The sequence below is a fragment of the Castor canadensis genome, chromosome 5, assembly GCF_047511655.1.
Source record: "Castor canadensis chromosome 5, mCasCan1.hap1v2, whole genome shotgun sequence".
Lineage (NCBI taxonomy): Eukaryota > Metazoa > Chordata > Mammalia > Rodentia > Castoridae > Castor > Castor canadensis.
Window position 1 is genome coordinate 50936267 of NC_133390.1, and position 21631 is coordinate 50957897.

Consider the following 21631-nt stretch of genomic DNA (forward strand, 5'->3'; position numbering starts at 1 on the left):
AACTTGACCTGACAATGATTAGTATCATATGAATTTCAACTGTTTGAGCCTATTGAAGGAGTTGAGATACAGTGAAGAAAAAAGTAGTACTATAATGATTAAGAACAAGGTATTAGAATTGCCTGGTACTGTCAAGACTAGTATGAGGCTGCATTTTGTTGTAGTTTTCTAACAATTTCAGGTTTAGCTCCATTTCTTACTATCCTTTTTTGTGTCCCAATTATTTTGTCAGTAAATGGGAGTGATAAACTTGGACATGTTGGCATATGCCTATAAACAGAACTAAGGGGCTGAGATAGGAGAATGGTGAGTTGGAGGCCAGCCTGAGCAACATAGCAAAACCCTGCCTCAAAAACAAAATGTAAATATAGCACCTAATCCACAGGGTTGTGATGGTTTAATGCACTTAATTTCATGTTAAATACTTGCAAATAGTGCTTTGCATATAGTAAGTGAATAAATATTAGATGTATCTGTTAAAATATCTCACAAATTGCACATCTAGGTTAAAATGATAGTACCCTGCATTTCCAGCTTTTTAAACCATCATTTGAATAATACATTAGAGGTTAAAGAAGTACACCATACAAATTTTACCTCTATCATATCACTTAATGCTGACGGTAATTTTGTAAGTATTTAACTTCTTATAGTTAAAACATTTAGTAACATTACAGAATTAGCAAGTGACAATTTAAATTGACAGGTTAATGTATTACTATCCTCCACCTTTAAATTCTGCAAAGTAGTATGTGGATCTGCTTCTGGAAAGCAGTAGTATGTGACTTCTGCTACCCTCATTTTTTTTCCTCCTATTCCATGTCTCCATTCACAATACAGACCACACACAGGGCCTGCGGTTTACTTTGCCTCCTCTTAATATACAGTCAATGTCAGAACACAGCCTGTGGTAAGCACCGGGAGGCTCATTTTCCTCATAGACTGGGTTGTAGCTCAGTAGCAGAGCATTTGCCTAACATGGGCTCAATCACTAGCACCACAATACATATATAAGTAAATACATAATTTCAAATAAAAATCCCATGTCTCCATTTAAAAATAATAGAAGTGAGTCTCAAATGATTATTACCTTGCAAAGATCATACGTGGGAAAGGTGAAACAAACGTGAATTATTGTTCTAAGATAGTTTCATGATCACACATGTGATAAATGGTGGGTCAGGGACTTCAACTCAGATTACAAAATGATCACTAAACTACACTACTTCAGTCATGGAGAACACACTAAATTATTTCTTTTTGGCGATACTGGGGATTGAACTCAGGACCTCCAGTTTGCTAGGCAAGCGCTCGATATCACCTATTTTTTTTTTTTTTTTCCAGATAATGTGTGCTTTTTCCTGGGCCGGCTTTTTAGACCCCTATTCTTTCTTTCGGGTAGCGGGCCCATGCCACCATGGCCGGCTTATTTGTTGAGATGGGAGTAACTTGCCCTTGCTGGCTTCCAGCGGAGGATCTCCGGTCCTCTGCATCCCTAAGTGGATGGGATTCACAGGCTTGAATCACTGTGCCCGCCCTAATTTGTAGACAAATATGCGCAAATCTGTGGGCAGTTAGCAACTGTCAAGGTTGAAACGGAACGACAGATCAGGAATTCAAAAAGGACTACGTTCTGTAACTGTATATTACAGAGCCAACTCAGAAACTCTAGCTACTGGAGGGCCTGATAAACGTGGGGAAAATAAGACTAGAAAACAGATGAGGCTGCAGACCCTGGGAATCCTGTACAGGTTTCTAAGCCAGGCACAAATCAAGATAATTTGAATTTGATAGAGAAATTGCGGTTTGTAGAAAAGGTGTTTTTACCACTTCATTACGTGACCTTGGACAAATTACTCTCTGGTCTCAACACACAAGAAATTAGGGTATTTCACATTGGACTATTGTGGGGATTAAATGACAGTGTATGAGAGGTGCCTAACACTAGAGGGCGCTTGATAAATGATAATTTTCCCTTTATGAAGAAAATATGGCCCTACCTCCTCTGCCCCTCCCCTGTTGAGTAGGCAAGCACACGTGATCCAATGAAGTCACAATGAAGGACCTGCCAGTTTCAACTGCAAACACTTGGAAACCACTGCAGAAACCTGATTCCACCAACGGTTCCAATACCTCTCCTCACTTCTCTGTACATGCGGCTGTACCATAACCATCCCTATCCAATACTGTACACAGATCTCCATTCCTCCACTTAGCCCTCTCCTCCCTTCAGAGACCGCTGGTCGGTGACGTCACTTCCGCTTCCGAGGCGAGGGCCGCTCTAGGCGGCGACTTCGCTAGCGGGCCCCAGAACTCCATGGTAGCTGGGCGGGGCCGTGACGCATTTGGCGTGGCTGCAGGGTAGTCCGCGGCGGGGAAAATGGCGGACGGGAAGGCGGGAGAGGAGAAGCCTGAAAAGCCGCAGCGAACTGGAGCCGCCGGAGGTGAACACAACCCCAGCGTCGCGGGCTGCGGGGGTTACTCCGGGCCTTTCTTTGAGTTCCCCGGGGTGGGGGGAGCGGGGTCGAGTAAAACGGGCGGATCTGACGCTCACTGGGCTAGGCGCTGGGCCCAGATGAGCCCGGGGCACGCCCGGTGCGGCCCGCTGGGATCCAGGCCCGCATCGCCTCCTTGTCGGGGGGCTGGCGGCCTCGTTCCGTTACCTTGTGGTGCCTGAGGAAGCCCTCCTGAGGAGAAGGGAGGTGGGAGACTGAAGTCGGGGTGGGGCCGGGAGCGGCGGTGCAGGAGCCGCGCGTCACTCACAACACACACGGGACACCTCACACTAACCACGACACGCAGCCACACAGTGCGGGCCCCGAGCCGGCCGGAGGGCCTCTCGGTTACACGTAGGATTGCCTGGCCCCGGCTCGAGGCCGCCCCTTAACGCGGGGCCGAGGGGCGGGAAGGAGGACGCCGCGGGTTAAGCCGCGGGGCCCGGGTTAGGTGTCATGGTCTCTGAACTGTCTTGTCCTGGGCTATCAGCCGCTGACCGCACGCCGGGAGTTTAGGTGACTCCACAGGCTAGAGTGGCTTTCCTGTGTTTTGTTACGATATTAAACTAAAGTTTCAGCTATCTTTATTCTGTCCCCTCTACCCCAGAAATTCGGATCTTGTGTATTAAGCAAAAGAAACGTAATCTCTCCACCCTCCTTTGTCATAAGGAGACAAGTGACTTAACACGTGCGAGCTGATCATAATGTCTCCTTTAGAACGTCTTAATACCCTCTATTCTGACCCCCTCAAGTCTTATCCCTGAAAGTCCTTAATATGAGAAAATAACACGAAGGCAAATAGTAGGACCTACTAACAATAGTTAACGCGAGTTTTAGTGGGAAACAAAATTACTGGAAAGGTAAATGTAATGTTTTCTTTTACTTTGGACCAAGAATTTCCTCTTAAAAAAAATGGGTACAGTGCTCTTAGTTGAAACTCCCTCCTCCCTTTTTAACTAGTAAAATAGCTTACGAAATAACAATCTAGTTCTTCTTTATTTGAGAGTCCCCCTCCAAAATTTTTTGTCTTAGAAGTTGTCAAGCAAAATTACATATAAAAGTTCAGAAGTAACTTTAGAAAAAGAGATCTAAAGCCTAGAGAAGGACTTGTGACAGAGCAGCAGAGAAGTGTTTAATGTGCTGCCAGTATCTACCCAATGTGTCAGCATAAATCCACTGTGTAATTTTCCTGCCAGCCTTTCAGTTGGAGAATATTAGTTCTATGATATAAATATTCATGTTTCCATTTTACCACGTTTGGGGGGGGTGTATAAAATTATGTTGCTGATCATTATCAGAAAATTACGGTGTGTTGGTAACCTAAAATAACAAATATCCATTAATTTCTACAAAATTTACCTTATTTCCTTTATAAGAAAGTAGTGCTGATGCATATAAACCATTTTTGAATAGCAGATATTTTTAATGAAATTGTACATGGCTAAAACTATTTCGTACCGTGGATATTCCTAATTGACAATTTTATAACAAGTAATCACTTTAAAAAAATTGTCATGTTGGTCCTAGGGACTTATCAGATTTATGAATTTTTATTTCTGTTAAACAGTCTGTTGGAAAAGTATGAGTATTTTGTTTATCTTTTGTTGGTGCTGGGGATTGAACTCATGGCTACACCCCCTAGCTCTAGAAGTGTAGGTATTTTAATTAGTAGATTATTTTCATAATTAAAATTAATGTACGTCTATGGGAGAAGCTACTTGAGCTACGTTTTCACTTTAAAGAACAGTGTGCTTTGGGTAGATATTTTTCTCTTTTTGGTTAAAATAATGAGATAAGTAGAAACTCTGGAGAAGAGCTATTAATACATAATCATAGCCATTTCAAGCTTTTAAGTAAGGTTGTGCTAAGAATTACTTCAGTTACATGACATTCCCTATGCCAGACAGAGAAGGATCTTGAATACATTCTCATTTAAGCTGCACACCAAACTTTTAGAGAGGTATCTCTGTTCCCTTTTTTCAGATAAGGAAGTTTCCAGAATGCAAATGGGTCATTGAAAGGTACTTTTATGTATGTAACAATTTCTTATTAGGTAATTTTTTCAAAGTAAGGCACCATTGGGCTCCAAGGCCTAATCCCCTTCTCAACTGTTCAGTGAAATAACAAATTTTAAAATACTAGTACCATATGTATTTTGACTTCACATTAATTTATCTACACTTTTTGTTTGCTTAAGAATGAATATAAGAGCTACACCCATGGCTCACACCAGTAATCCTAGCTACTCAGGAGGCAGGGATCAGGAAGATTGAGGTTTGAGCCAGCTCTGGCAAAAACTTCAAGAGACCCTGTCTCGAAAGTACGCAACACAAAAAACGTCTGGCTGAGTGGCTCAAAGTGTAGGCCCTGAGTTCAAGCTCCAGTACTGCAAAAAAATAAAATAAAAAAAGAATGGCTACAAATTACCTAAAATCCCTTTATTAAGATATTTCTTAATAAAGACTCTAGTAATGTATAGACTTACCCATGTTTTATGCTATGATCAATGTGACTTTTATTTTTAAAAGATCAACATACATTTATTCATCCTTTGCACTATAATTCACATTGCTGAGAATCTTCACAGTAGTCATCTGTGGTCATCAGAATTTTATTTCCCAAAGTCCCAAAATACAAAATTTCTCTTTAAATAAATTGGAAATAGAGGTCTTTGATTAAAGGCCCCAAATACTAAGTAGTACGTAGGAAAAACGCTTAGGGAAGCAGGGATAAAGGAAAAAAACGGAGGGGGGTTAAATCTAAAATATACTGGAAGCACTTTTGTAAATGTCATGGTTTACCCCCAGTATAGCTATAATATGGTAATAAATTTTTTAAAAGAAAACCACTTAATACTTATGGATATGTTTGTATTTAATGGTATATTTCAGTGCTCACATTAGATTGAAATAATTTCCTAATCAACTGTATGTGAAATTTTAAAAATTGTAATAGTAATAATAATCACATTAGTAATAACATTTGGCTGTCATATTTTTCCATCTTAGTTCATTGTTCTATTTGTGATACTTCCTAAATGCTTTGTGTACTTTGCTGCATAAATGTTGGGAGGATTCTATAAAAAGGAAATAATAGCACGATCCATGTGACACAATGAGCCCATTAAAGCTAAGAAATGAGAGCTAATAGTACACCCACCTTCCTTCATTGCCTACTTTCCCATCTCTTTGTTGATGAGTAGATCTGATCAAAAGGTATTGACAAGAGTTTTAAAAATTGCCTTAAACAACAACAAACAAACAAACAAAAACCTTGAGTGTGACAAGGCTCATTTTTTTTATGTCCAGAAATAAATTGATGGCTGGATATAGAACCAGTCGTGTAGAAACATAGTATGTTTATCTTCAGTCTGGACCTGTGGTATGGGAGGTCTAGTTTGCCTCTTCAGATGGTAAGAACAGAGAGGTGAATAAAATTGAGTCACTACAGTTGATTATTAGTAAGTGATAAAAGTAATTTTTCCATTTTCCCTTTTCATGCCATTTTGTTCTTGAACAGCTTCCATGGGAATCTTCCTATGGCATAATGGGATTAGACAGAGTAGTATATTTTACTTATTAGCGCATACTGGCATAGCTAGTTGTCACATTTAATATTAGTAATATGTAATTTCAGTAAGTATCGTTTTTTCTTATGTTTTTGTTTTTCTAAGTTCTCTGTTCCAGAGTTAGTTTCTAGGTAAAGGGAGACCTCAAAAAAAAAAAAAAAAACAGGCTTTAAAAAAACTGGAAGTCTTAACTAATTATAGTTTTTGTGTCATGGTTCAAAGAGCAGAGTTGTACTTCTATCATATGACCCAATCAAGTTTGCTATTTGTTTTAATATTGGGATTTGTACCTTCACAGAACATTTACTGTTAGTGTATAGACTGTTTCTGTATGTAAAGCCAGTCAGTTTTCTGTATGTGCCAATATTTAGAACTCATAAATTTTCGATTAGTTGTGTGTTACCATGAAAAAGTAATTACGGAATATCATATTTGATATTAACTAAATAGGATGCATGAAAAATGAGGTTTTTTTGTTTTTGTTTTTGTTTTTTTGCACAGGGGATCAAATCTAGGGCCTTGAGCATGCTAGGCAAGTACTTTACCACTGAGCTATGTTCCAAACCATTGCATTTTTTGAGGCAGGGTTTCCTGTATAGTCCAAGCTGGACTCAAACTCCCATTCTTCTGCAGTGCTGAGTTATAAGCATTTGCTGCCGCCACCACCTAGCAGTAAATTCTTTTAGTTATAAACATAGATTTTTGTATAAACTAATATTTGCATCATACTTTTTGGGGGAATTAAATTCTGGGCCACACCTGGTGGCTCATGCCTATTAATAATCATAGCTATTGGGAAAGTAGAGATTGGGAGGATTGCAATTAGAGACTAGCCAAGGCCAGAAGTTTGTGGGACTCTCATCCTAACCAATAAAAAGCTGTGTGTTGTGGTGCACATCTGTAATCCCAGCTATGTAGGAAATATGGTCCAAGATGGCCCGCACATAAGCACAACACTTTACTCATAAAATAACCAAACCAAAAATGGCTGTGGGCATGCCTCAAGTGTTCGCAAGCATGAGGATCTGAGTTCAAAGTCCAGTACCATGCCCCACCCCGCAAAAAACCTGTATTTCTTAAATCAAATTCTGTTTTTTCAACTATTGAATAGTAGCCTCATTTTTTAATTCTTTGAGTACTTTTGTAATTTTACGTATAAACAGGTAAATGGCTCCTCAAGCAACCATTCTAAACTATCTTTGTCTGTTGGGTAAACCCCAAAACTTAATTCTGTTTAATTCCCTCCCTACATTGTCATTATACCATTTACTCCATGTCCAAAGAAGATAGTTTATTTTTTGAAATGTTGTATTCAAAATACATATTTCTGGGCAGTCATCGTGGCACACTTGTAATTCTAGCTACTCGGGAGGCTAAAACAGTAGAATTAGAGGTCAGTCTGGGCTACACAACATGAGATGACCCTGTCCCCCAAAAAAAAAAAAAAAAGATCAAAGCTGGGGATGTAGCTCAGTGGTATAGGGGTTGCCTAGCTTGTGTGAGACCCAGTATTCGATCTCCAGAACCAAAAAGTACCAGAGACCCCATCATTCCAAGGCTTTTAATCCTTTACTTGTCAGTCTGTGTCTGATTTTTTTTTCCCTTTCCTGTTTTTGTCTTGCTTTCTTAACTATCGACAGGACCATCCCGTAGAGTATCATCTCATTCTTCACATGTAGACTCTTCATTGTAATTGAATAGATTCTATAAAGAGGATTGGCAAACTGGGGAAAGAAAATAAAATTTTTAATGATTAGCCAGTCTTCTGTCTTAACCTCCCAATATGTTCTTAAATAGTGTTATTATATAGCAGACCATAGATACTCAGGATGTGAACTCATCATTGACTTAAATACAAATCTAAACAAAATTACTGAAAAAATTCTTGCCTTCCAAACCTATAAATGTGTGCCTTCTACTTGAAGTTAAAATTAGCTCATTTTTCTTTCATGAGAAAAAGTAATGTATAAACCAAAGTATGACTTTTAATATCTCTTACAAGTAACTTAAAATAGGTGATAACCTAGTTTTCAGAGTAGAATAAAACTGGTCAAGAGATGACCTCGAAGTCCTCTTTGAAGTTTTTATTCAGCTCTTGAAAGTTGTATGAGGCATACATGACACACCACTCAAGAAAATAATCTAGGCTACCTTACCACTATAGTTTAGGTAATAGGGGTCCTGTTCAGAAGTAGGTGCTTTGTATGATTAGTACTAAGTTATTAGAATTTATTGTCCAAATGTATTATCACATGATTGATTGCTCACTAATTTGTCTAAAATAATTTATATGTCTTAACTTTTGAGAAGCAAATTTCTACAAACAACCAGATTATTCTGCAATTTATGTACTACTTGGTTGAAAGGTCTTTACTTTTTGTGAACTCTGTTTATAATTTTAAATTGCTCTGTATTTTATGCTAGTTAATTCATGGGAGCCTTTTCTACTGCCACACAATCTCAGTTCCTGCTATATACTCTAACAAACAGTGGAAGAGACTGTTGGGTCAGTAGGTGACAACTGCAGAGGTATCTTCTTTGTAACGATGCTTTTTGAGGTTGCTGCTCCCATCAATCTGCTCAGTAAAAATAGCTCATCTTGGTAAGTTGTTTCGACTTCACCAGGACCTGAAGAAGAAGCAGAAAAACCTGTGAAAACTAAGACTGTTTCTTCCAGTAATGGAGGGGAAAGTTCCAGTCGCAGCGCTGAGAAGCGATCAGCTGAAGAAGAAGTTGCAGACCTCCCAACAAAGCCTACAAAGATCTCCAAGTTTGGATTTGCCATAGGTAGTCAGACGACAAAGAAAGCATCATCCATATCCATCAAACTTGGATCAAGTGTGAGTTGTTGCTTTATGTATGATGTTTGTAATGGGTTTTGAGGAATTGCTTTGGAAGTCTATTTACTAGGTATGGTGAAATGAGCATAAAGTCACATTGCCTAATGTGTAAACTTACATGTAAGTCAGAAGTGATCACCACAAAGTTAAGGAATGGTCTTGATGAATTACAGTCTAAAAAATAAGTTTGGAATATTAGAAGGAACAAGTATAAAGACTACATGATTTATGCTGGGCATGGGCATCTCGTGCCTATAATCCTAGCTACTTGGGAAGCTGAGATGGGGAAGATCCTGGTTCAAGGCCAACCCGGGCAAAGAGATTTTATTTTTAAATCTTCCACTATTCATAATATTAATAATATCTCTATAACTAAGGTAGTGGAAGATGTGCTTAGTATTCAAGAAGCCCCATGTTTGATCCCTAGCACCCTCCACATAAAATAGCAATAATAATAGTATCTCTAGAAATCAGTTACTTGTAACTTAAAAGAGCAGTATTAGTAAAATATTGCTTGATAAAGAGATTCCTGGTAATCTTTGGAACTACATTGTGTACTACAAACTTTATGACAATCTTTTATAGATCAACATTTAATCCCTTGTTTTATAATGTAAACCTTGAATCAGTATTTATTAACCATGGATCCTCTGAAAGTGTTTGAAATACTGGGTTGAAGCTTAGAAAGTTGTAGACACTTGTTTCTAATCTACAGTGTGACAATCTCACATGGTGCAACCAAATCTCTTTAAGGAAAAAATACTTGATAGTATATTACTTTGGCTTTAAGGCTGTGGGGTGTGGCTCAAGTGGTAGAACCCTAGCCTAGCAAACATGAGGCCCTGAGTTTAAAAAATAAAACTATTGGCTTTAGAAAGTGGTTACATTGACACAAGAGGAGAAGAATCCTGAATCACTTCTGAGTTGTTTATTTGTATCTGTTTTGTGAAAGTTACTGCCTAATTGTCAGATACATACAGCTTTATTTTTGCCATAGATGTTCATTCAAAGATTTAAAAGAGTATAGACAGGTTTGGTGGCTTATACCTGTAATCCTAGCTACTCAGGACGCAGAGATTGGGAGGATCAAGGTTAGAGGCCAGCTGGGGTGAAAAGTGTGAGGTATCCTATCTCAGCCAATAAAAGCTGGGTGTGGAGGTGCATTCCTGTTATTCCAACTACTTGGGAAGGCATAAATAGGAGGATCATGGTCCAGGCCAGCCCAGGCATATATGTAAGCTCCTATTCAAAAAATAACTAAAGCAAAAAATACTCAGGCTGTGGCTCAAGTGGTAGAGTGTCCGCATAACAAGCAGAATGACCTGAGTTCAAACTCCATCTAGTACAACCAAACAAAAGAAAAAGAAAGAAAGAAAGAAAGAAAGGGAGGGAAGGAGGGAGAGAGTGGGGAGGGGAAGGGAGCAGAGGAAGGAAGAAAAGATTTAAAAAATATGACTGGGTGACTTTCCTACTAGAGTCAGTTTGAACTATCTAGTTTAAAAGAGCAGCCATTCCTCAGAATCCCCAACTCATCAAGTGCTGTTTTGTCACTCCTTCCTTTTCTTAAAAAAAAAAGTGTAAACAATAGACATGTCAGTTTGTGACATTATTCTTTTTTGTGTGTGTGTGGTACTGGGGCTTGAACTCAGGGCCTACACCTTGAGCCACTCCACCAGTCCTATTTTGTGAAAGGTTTTTTTTCTTCAAGATAGGGTCTCAAAGACTATTTGCCTGGGCTGGCTTCTAACCACAATCGTGATCTTTGCCTCCTCAGTAGCTAGGATTACAGGCATGAGCCACCGGCACCTGGCTTGTATAATGTTTTTATAAAGTTGCACAGATCTAACTGCATAAATGCTTATTTTTTTGGTAACATGTTAAACAAATACTTTTACATATAATTCTAAGTCCCTCGTTAGATTTTACTATACTTGGACATACTCCCTGAATCCAAATCCCTATGTTTTCCTAAATCATTGACATGATTTAGTAGCTGTTATTTATTTTAAAAGTGGAAGGCTTATATTTGGAAAAGTGTACTTAGTAAAACTTTTTAAGTTTAGAAAACAAAAACCTTTACAGAATAAACTGCAGTCTTCATAGTGAGTGAAGTGTAGGATATGAAAAAAACAGTTGAAATGGTTCCTAAATACAGTTTCAATACTTATTTGTGTCTTATATTGTGTATATAAAGCTGTGATAGACTAAAGGGTATTTCTAGAACCACTATGAACACTGTCTTAACATTTTTTTATTCCTTTGAAAACAGTCATTTAAAAAAATGTGTGTGTATATGTGGTACAGAGAAGGATGGTTGATATTTTAGCAGATCAGAGAAGATATTACTGATGAAGTGATATTTGAGTTGGACTTAAATATATACAGGAGGCAAAAGAGCATTTCACGCAGATACAAGGAGTTTCATGCAAAGTTTAGATATGAAGCTATATGGTAAATTGAGAAAATTGTAAATACTTGCAAATTGATAGAAACCCAACCCCAAAGTGAGACCAAATTATAAAGGACCTAGAGTCCATTGAGTAGGTTTTTGTTTATTTGCTTAATTTTAGGTTTTAGGGGAGGTAGGGTACCATTATAAGGAATCTCAAGACTTAAGCACATTTGCATTTTAGAAACATCACTCTGGTACCAAGAGGGAGGATTGGAGGAAAAAGAATGCCCAAAGTAGGGAGATGAGTTTTCATTTTTTCTTCTGGGAATTGAGCCCAATACACACCCCACCCATGGGAGATGGTCTCCAACAGTAGTTTCAGTCAGGTAATGTTAAGGATCTTAGATTGGTAATATGGAATTGGTAGATTGGAAAGAGAGAATTACATGTATTTAACAGGGATCTAACCAATAAGACTGTACAAGTTTATGAAAAGGTCTTCCAGCTTGACTACTTAATGAACATTATGAAACTAAAGTACCTATGGGAGTTCATACATGGAGCTTTCCAGTACACAGATTACAGCTGAGTTGAGGTAGACAAAGAACTAGGTAGTTAACTCTTTGGAAATGAATGAAATTGACCAGAAAAGTATAGTCACTAATAGTTTTGTCCTAAGTGCCTGTATCTTGAGTGAGGAGCCACAGAGAAAGGAGACAGGCAGACCAAAAGGTTAGAGAATTGGGAGAATAATGAATAAAAAAACACTGTCCCAGAAGCCAAGAGAGAGGGATGTTTTCAAAAAGGAGCTGGTGGTTAGAATCAAATACAACACACTAGTCATTAGTGGCCCTGATGAGAATAATTTCAGGGGAATGGTAAGGCTGGGAGCCAGATTGCAGTTAAATGAAGACTAAATGAGTGGTGAGTGTACTAAACAGGATAATGAAAACAATTTAGGTTGCCTGCTAGGAAGAGAGGAAGTGGGTGAAGCTTGTTTAAAGGCCAAAGGTAGAAAGGTAACTACTAGAAAGATAAGTCATGGTGCCTTTTATGTTCTCAAGGCAATTTAATGTTACTAAGGGAAAGTATTATTAGTCATTTTCTCTTACCTGAACCAAGTACCCCTTAGCTTAAGTAATATTAAATTATAGATCCTAATTAGAGATTTTTTATGGGAAGGAAACGTGGATATAATGAATTAGCAAAATAAAACTTTACCCATTGATAAGCCATGTTTTCAGAGAGAGAATAGATCTGTCAAAAGTACTGAGTTCCTTACTATATACATTTATGAAAACAACTGAATCGTTCAAGGTCAATTGTTCATATCATTAAACAAGCCTATATAATTGTTATTTATGCTATATTCTGTTTAATATGTTTCTTCTTCAGAAGCCTAAAGAAACTGTTCCAACTCTTGCTCCAAAAACTCTTTCAGTAGCAGCAGCTTTTAATGAAGATGAAGATGTAAGTTAATACCTATTTTGTTTTTCTTTAACCAGAAAGGAATGTTAGTGGCAAATTGTAGGTTGTATTAATAATATTAGTAAAGTTTCTTTTTTTGTGTGAAATAGACACATTTTCATTCCTTTTATTATAAAAATTTGATTAGTGCCAAGAATGTGCCATATACTGAAATTTGAAATAGTTACAATCTGTATGCATTTCAGGGAATAAATTTGCCAATGTTTTCATGCTTTTGGAGTCATAAACATTTTTTGGTTTTGTTCTTTATCATATTATTATTGTAGTATGGATACATTGTGACATTTACAAAAGTTCTAACTATATCATAAATTCACCCCCTCCATCATAGTCCTTTATTCCCCTGTAAGATTTTTTTTTTTTTCCCCAGTACTGGGGCTTGAACTCAGGGCCTCCCCCTTGAGCCACTCCACCAGCCCTTTTTTATGATGGTTTTTTTGAGATAGGATATCATGAACTATTTGCCTGAGCTAGCTTTGAACCCACAATCCTCCTGATCTCTGTCTTGAGAGATCTCTGCCTGATCTCCTCCTGATCTGAGTAGCTAGGATTGTAGGCGTGAGCCACCAGTACTCGGCCCTCGTGTAAAATTTCTTAATTACATTCTTAGTGACACTTAAAAAAAGGTGCTTCTATTTTTCTGTTTATTTTGTTTTAGGATTATTTTAAAATATTGCTAACTTTAGGGGAGGATCTTAAGAACCAAATCAACAAATGCTTATGAATACAATGGATGCTAGAATATGAGGCTTTTACTAAATTTTTTTCTTTATTCAAAATCAGCACCCTAGAAGACAATATTTTTCTTTTAAAAGTGTAGTGAAGAGGGGTGTTCACTGGTTTAAAAAGTAAAAAAAATTTTTTTAATGTAGTTAAGTAATTCACTAATTTTCTCCATTTCTACCAAAATGTGCAGTATTGAAAAGGCTAAAAGACATATATAAAATTTAGTTAGTAAATCAAATAAATTTAATAAATTTGAATGTATTTAGCTCAGTTTACTTACTTTTCCTTCAGAGTGAGCCAGAGGAAATGCCTCCAGAAGCAAAGATGAGGATGAAGAATATTGGAAGGTATAATTTTTCATAAATATTCCAGAAAATTATAGGAATGAATTAAGAGCAAGTATACACTTCATGTAATGTTTTTAGTGTTTATGCTTTCCTTGTGTGTTTGGGCAAAATAGTTTTGAACATTTTCTGTGTACTAGGTAAGTTAATTAGGATCTTAAAGATAAGCAAGAACTGGACCAATCATGAAGAAAGAGGAAATATTATAATATTCCGTGAGCTATCAGTGATCTTATTTTCTGTACTGGTAGAAGAAAATGTGTATATTAAGAAAAACATACCAATAATATGAGGCTATTTCTTTTTAGGAAGATGTAACCTGTATTTTTTTCAAATAAGAGAGAGCTAAGAAAAATGTTTCTGGTATAATAGAAAAATGGCTTTTAGTTGCTTCACTTGTAATGATATTCTTACCATTTAATCTTCATCTTAGGTATCCTTTTTCCCTTGGAAACTTATTTTAAATACCCACAACACCAAAATGATAGAAAAATATTCTCATTTTCCTCCATTGTCTTTGTTAACATGTTTGATTTCCTGTCTTTGTATGTATAAGTGGGTAACCTATAGACTAGTAAGAAAGTGAACTTTACATCAACCCACTTGTGTCCCCATTTCTACTAAGTATGTGAACCCCCAAAAAACTAACACTTTCAGTCTTTTTTTTTTTTTTGTAGTGCTGGGATTTGAACTCAGGGCCTCTCACTTGTGCTGCAGATGCTTACTGCTTGAGATGCTGCTCTGCCAACCTTTTATATGTTGGGTATTTTCAATGTGGGGTGTTGTGAACTATGTGCCTGGGGTTGGCCTCAGACCAAGATCTTGCTGATCTCTGCCTCTGAGTAGCTAGGATTATAGGTGTAAGCCACCAGTGTCTGGCTAGACTGTCAGTCTTGATTCAAGTCAAACCATCCCAATGAGTTGCCTCCTTTCATACTAGGTTCTCAAGTTAAAAAATACATCTGACATTGTTACCCAGTCTAACCCAATACATGTGTATTTAAACATACAAAATTGAAACCAAAGTTTATAAAATGACACTGCATCTTTCTATGTGTGATGTATCTTCATGTTTTTCCTATTTCACTATTGACAAATGCTACTGGCAGGCTACCAAATTAATTTCCTGACCCTAATACTGGATTTCAGGTAATTGATTTTCTGCAAGTTTTTGCATTTGGTGTTTGCAGTGCTGGAGATCAAACCCAGGGCCTGGTGCATGCTCAGCAAGGGCTATACAGCTGAACTATACTCTCAGCTCTCAGGCAACAGTCTTTAAAACTGTAATGCCATCTTTAAATGTATATCATAATTACCTTAAATGTTTGTTAAAAATACAGATTTGAGCAGGAGATGTGGCTCAGTGGTAGAGGACTTGCTTAGCATGTATGAAGCCCTGTTCCCCATCTTCAGCGTTGCTAAAACAAACACAAATAAAACAGATTTGCCTCCCCTCCTCACATACCACAGGCCCACTGAATCTGAACCATACCTGAATTATAGCTCAATTTGTGGAAAGGGTATTTTTTAAAATCTCTGCAGAGGCTTCTGGTGTTCAGTCTGTGTTTATATAAGTCCTAAACAAGTGTTTGTTGATGAGTTTAATATGTATCCCAAAACATTTATAATGTTTTAAATATATTTCATTTCTTTTAACACAGGGATACACCAACATCAGCTGGACCAAATTCCTTCAATAAAGGAAAGCATGGATTTTCTGATAACCAGAAGCTATGGGAACGAAATATAAAATCTCATCTGGGAAATGTCCATGACCAAGACAATTAATTAAATGATGTGATTTGAAATTGGGGTATGGGGTGGGTGTAAAGTTAAAAGGAACAGTTTCCTTTTTTAAAGTATGGTATAAGACTATCTTTGGAGCCGCCTTTTTTTTTTTTCTTTTTCTTTTTTCTTTTGTTTTTTTAAAGATTGAGTAGCACACTAATAAATGAGAGTTTGAAATTAAAGGTAATTTATGTTTTATAAACAGATTTCAAGACATTTACTAATTTTGTAGTTTCATGTGATTAGTTTCCAAAGATTACAGATAATAAATCAGAAATGGTACCTTTTTAAGAATTGCATATTTTTTTAGACATAACTATTAGCACATTAAGAGGGAAGCAAAAAGTTATTGTCTGTTTAAAACTGTAAACAGTTACTCTCCTAGCTTATCTCCCTCATTACCTAAACTGTCTGGCTCCCGGGAACAGCCTTATAAAGAGGGAGTATTGTATTGAGAGGAAAATGTTACTGGACTATTCACTCAGAGTAAATTTAGGTAAAATTAAAATATTCCTTTTTTTCTTTATGGCATTTGTTTTGTTTCAACTTATATACTAGATATTGCATTGCTATCAGTGGATAACAGGCGCTTAGCTCTTTTTTTAAAAAAAAAATTTTATGTGAAGTATTGAGTATTTGAAATAGCTCACTTCACCTTACTGGGTCTTGTCTCCATTAGTCTTCAAACAACAACCATTTGCTACCAAAGTAAATCAGTATTTTGAATGTGCTTCTCTTGGTTTTTGTTTCTAGTTCCTGTAAGCATTTCCACCAGAACTTGAGGCAAATCATAAGGAAGCTGTTTCTTTTAAAATACAAACCACCACCAAAAACTTAAATGTACATACTGCTTAAGCTTTTGACTGGTTTTTATTTCTTAAAAGGTTTATATACCAAAAGAAAAAAAAATTTTAACATTGTATGAAGATGGAAAGAGAAGATGCACTTTCTGTAACCTTGTCCAAGCATTTAAGTTACTTACTTGTTAAATCAATTTGAACTGAACTCACTACAGAATTTCTTATTAGTACAACTATGTGGTTTAAGTGTATTCATACTCACCAGTGGCCTCAAAAGCACATTTTAATACTGAGAATAAAAGGAAAGAAAATGCATCTTCAGATACATTATATAGATCTCTCACTACATATACTGTTAAATTTGTGTATTGTAGGGTGTTTGTTTTGTATTTTTGTATTGTATATGGATTCTTTTTTTTTAATGTGACAGTTAAACCACATCTTTAAAAGCATAGTCACAGACAAAAGAAATGATTTCCTTGAAAACTGCAATGTTAAATTTGGAGGCAGCTTCAGACAGTTTTACTGGTGGTAATTATTCGCTGAGCTCATTTAATAGTAATAACTCCAGAGAAGCAGCCTGTGGATATACCTAACACTTTGTTCACTCACATTTAAGTTTAGAATAAGCCCCAAGTAAAACGGAAATGTATATAATAGCACTATTAGTTCTTACAATTTAATTATATCAAGATACATAAATTTAACTTTTATGTAGGCAAAGTATCCATTTTTGTCCATTTTAATGTTTGTATAACATTCCTCTCCTACATATTCTTTACTTGACCCAAATGAAATATTAACATAAGGTCAAGATGAGGAGAGAGAAATGACTGAGATGAATGTCTTTACTAAAATACCAATAAATTTTGTCAAACCTAATAGTTTTCTTATTTTCTATTCTACTTAATTACTGCTTGCTAGCTTGGTTTTGTTTATTTTTTTAACAGAAGTTGAGACATGTTCTAAATGTTGCTCTTGCTCTTGTCCAGGTTGTTATCCCAAGTAGTAGGGGATTAAAAGTTCTTAGCTATTAGCGTCTACCTAACTGAATACATAGTTCTATAGTATTACAGTAACTCAGGTTGGAAAAGATGTTAACCCAAATCCTTTTTCACTGCCAAAAGGTTGTCAGTCCTGTGCTGTGGAAAACTGTGCCAAGGCACACCCTTGAAAAAAATCACTTATGTGATGAAGTATTGTGTTAGTGTCTTCTATCCATTACCTCTATGTATAGAATTCTCAGCTACTCAGTAATCAGAGGCAGGAGCATCATAGATTTAAGACCAGCTCAGGCAAAGTTAGGGAGGCCCTATTTCAAGGAAACAGTCTGGGGACATTAACTCAAGTAATAGAATGCCCAGCTTGAGCTTGATTTCTATTCCCCAGTAATACACACACATACACAAAATGTAGGTATCGAGCTCAAGGCCCTAAGTATGTTAGGCAAGTGTTCCACCAATGACTAAACTAAATCGGTTTTTTTTGTTTGGTAGGACTGGGGTTTGCACTTGGCAAAGCAGGTGCTCTACCACTTGAACCACACTTCTAGTCCATTTTGGATGGGTGTTTTTAGAAATGGGGTCTCACAAACTGCCCAATTGGCCTCAAACTGTGATCCTCCCAATCTCACCCTCACATACAGCTAGGATTATAGGTATGAGCCACCAGCACTGGGCTGTTTTTTTCAGATGGGCTCTTGACAAGATTGTTCAGGCTAGCCTCAAACGGGCAAGATAGCCTCCCAAGTAAACTGGTCAATGTTTGTCTCAGGACATTTTTAAGACATACAGCCAGTTATTTGTAAAATACCTGTTTTGAACAATACTGCAGAACTGATGTGTCCTTAGTCCATCATATTATTAACAAATACATGACATCAGTCTGTTACGCTCTTTCGTTTTTGACAGTGCTGGGAATTGAACGTAGGTTCTCACACAAGCAGTCTTCCACTGGACTATCCCCAGTCCCATCAGTAATTTTCACTTCGGATATAATGTCATTTAGTGCCATAGATTTCTCCATGCTACTGTTTTTATAGTTTTTCCTTTTGTGATTTTTTTATCTTCAAAAATACTTGAGACTGAGTATTCTGTTTCTCATAATTTTGCCCACTAATTAGCAGACATCCGTTGGCTCTTTTTTTTCCAATCATTCTTTCTTGAGACAATTATTAGTGTAGTGTTTGCCAAATGATTCTCTTATTTTCATCATGCTTTCTCCTGCCTCCTCTCCCCCCAAGTTCTAGGATTACTATACCTGGCAATACATGCATTTCAGTGACTAACGGTGATTCACATTGTTAAGCAGCAGTAATGAGTAGGTAGGTGTTTCTTAAAACCCTCATATTTGAACATCTGAGGAGACATCTGCAGTTTCTGGAAGTCATCTGAAAACAAAACACTTTGTGTTTTTAAAAAGGAATTATAGGTATTACAATGTTTATATGGTAACAGTAAAACCATGCAGAATTTATAGAAGTTTAACTTACCCAAAACTGACTTATTTGCAGTACATTTAATTTTGTGATAGGGACTATATTTAAGAGTAATTTTACAAGAGGACATTTTTTGGAGGCGAAGAGGATAATAAAGGAGGAGAGTGAGGGTGAAGGGGTAAATATGATTCATAAAGAATAATGAAACCCATTAAAAGTTTTAAAACAGGGTAAGGGACAAAGTGGTAAATTTGATCAAAGTACATTATATACATGTATGGAGTATCACAAGCGCCTTCGTACAATTACTAAACAGTAGGATTGGGGATAGGGAGAAAGTCACAGAACTGCAAACAGTGACATGGAGTTGGGCTGAGAAAAGTTTTACTTCACTCTTGAATTCTGTTCAGCACCCACCCCCCCCTTATGTTGTAAAGCAGCATTATATGAGAGGATTTGCTTGGAAAAAAAGACAAGTTCCCTTATCCTTAAATATATTAAATAAAACTATCTGGTTTATGGATTGACAGTGAGGCTGTGAGTGCAAATCCCAGTACTGTCAAAAAGAAAATAAGCTTAACTCCAAAGCTTATGCTTTTAAACAAGATTCAACATCTTTTATTTACATATTTATGACATACATTAATTGGTCTTACACAACTAAATCTAATAATTGTGAAAATGGAACACAAAACAACAGTCTCAAATTTTAGATTGAAAACTTTCCACTAACTGAAAGATACAATAAACAAGCAGCCATTATAAAGTTACGGGCTGTATGTAGATTCACTTAAAATTGAAAGCCACACAGCTATTAAAACAATGAAAAATTTGCAAATGCAAATATTACATATGCAAGTACAATGCATGCATGGCTATCACATTTGTTCTTTATCCTTAAAGCCATTTTTAAAGTAAAGTGAAATAAGCGTTTTAATAATATATATACAACAAGGCACATTCTTTTCTTGTGCTTTAGGAATGATTTACATTTGATCTGCTTACATCTTAATTTTATACCTTCAAACAGCTTCTAATATTGGAAAGCTCAATTTTAACCATAATAGCTTGAATGGTAGTTTCCTAGAGAGAAACGTGGTATATTTCCCCATGGTTATTTTGAAAATGAGAAAACTGGATAGCTTAAAAGAGGCCAGAAATCTAAAAATCAAACACATGGATTAATATAATTTTAGGTAACTTTTCAAAATATTTTCAACAATTTGGTAGGACCATAATCAATTAATTTCTTCATGTAATATAATGAGGGGTGCATAGAAGACTCCAATATTCTGAAATTTGACAGTTGTATCCACAGGATTTCTATCAGATATCCTGTTGCAACCACAGTTTTTCAACAAACATGATACAAAAGCTAAAAACATAACCAAACTTAACTTGTTCATTCTTCAGGAAAAGAATGAGAATTTTTCATTTATAGTCCTATATTATCAAGCAGAAATTTCCCAACAACACTCTTTTCTCATTGCCAATTACTTGCCTTGAAGAGATAGTACAGTCAGGCCTTAATAGGAATTTCATGCAATTTTAATGGCATTTAAAAGTTAGCTATTTACTTATGGTTTCCCCATATATATGGTGTGAACTTGATTACAATGTCTAACTCATTAAGTGCTTTAAAACAGATAAGGAACCCCTGACTTGGAAGGGGTTAAAATAAATATTAAGAATCACAGATCTAAAGCATTTTTTAAAATATAATACACCTATGCAACCTACTGAAATGCTTTATAATAGAATTTTCTTTTTAATCCACAAACAGGGCAACTGAAATCACAGAACCTCTGTTAAAAAACAAAACAAAGCAAAAAAATAAGCCAACTGGTACAATCTTTTAAACTCAAAATATGTAACAAAATAACATCAATATACAAATGAAAATTGTACAGCTTTACATTTAGTATATTTATAAACATTAATTCATAGAAGGCATACCATGATAAACCACTGTCAAATAGAATTTTGTTTTCAATTTCTTTACAGTAAGAGGACTTTCTACAGAACTCATTGGCCAGAGAGTTTAGAAATGTCACCAACAGCCCAGAGCCTTGACATATAAACTGTAAAGTGGATAGTCACGTGAAAACTGTAAACAAGTGTTCTGTGAGTTCAGGTACATGAGATGTCTCTTTTTTTTTTTGTCATTACTATATTCATTCTGCTTCTGAAATATGTGCCACTTCTACTTCAACAGTTTGAATAGCTTCTGCAACTTCAGATAGCTTCTGTCCTTGCTGTTGTGCCAACACGTAATTAACCACTTGCATAATGCTTTGGTCAGAAAGTGTAGACACTGATGGACACTCTTCAGTAGCTGCAACAGCTCCGAGAACTTCCACAGTTTCTCCTGCCACCACTACAGTCTCAAGTTCTTGAGGGCCACTGCTTTCTTGCTCTTGCATATCTGCAGTTAAGATGCTAACAGCATGTTCCACTTGAGTTCCTTGGTTATGAAACTGAAGAGTGTCTTTTTCCAGCATAATTTTGCAAGGGACATAGTCTCTATGGAATTTAGTCATATGTTTACGAAGTGTCCGAGCATCTATGTAGGCTTCACTACACACAGGACACACATAGGGCCGTTCACCAGTATGTGTTCGGACATGACGTTTTAGAGATCGGGCATCAGCCCAAGCTACTCCACACGTTAAGCATTCAAATGGCTTAACTCCTATCAAAAAAAAAAAAAAAAGTATGTGTGGATGAAGTTCAAGTACAAAGATATATTAAGC

At 36.5% G+C, this 21631-nt stretch overlaps 2 protein-coding genes and 1 pseudogene across 2 annotated transcripts in view; 1 reads left to right on the top strand and 2 right to left on the bottom strand.

Annotated features, from left to right (window-relative positions):
* Nucleotides 1-817: 817 nt before the first annotated feature.
* On the bottom strand, nucleotides 818-927 carry LOC141423757 (small nucleolar RNA SNORA51; annotated as a pseudogene).
* A 1377-nt stretch (nucleotides 928-2304) lies between these two features.
* Nucleotides 2305-17323, top strand: Pcnp (PEST proteolytic signal containing nuclear protein). Its single transcript, XM_020175470.2, has 5 exons — nucleotides 2305-2444; nucleotides 8689-8903; nucleotides 12691-12765; nucleotides 13801-13856; nucleotides 15515-17323. Exons 1-5 carry the CDS (start codon nucleotides 2381-2383, stop codon nucleotides 15639-15641), a joined length of 537 nt encoding a protein of 178 aa, XP_020031059.1. The 5' UTR covers nucleotides 2305-2380; the 3' UTR covers nucleotides 15642-17323.
* Nucleotides 15731-21631, bottom strand: part of Zbtb11 (zinc finger and BTB domain containing 11) — a 44568-nt gene continuing 38667 nt past the window's right edge. The window contains exon 11 of the mRNA XM_020175469.2: nucleotides 15731-21570. Within this exon, the coding sequence (XP_020031058.1) occupies nucleotides 21053-21570 (518 nt within the window). The 3' untranslated portion in view covers nucleotides 15731-21052. The remainder of the gene's footprint in view (nucleotides 21571-21631) is intronic.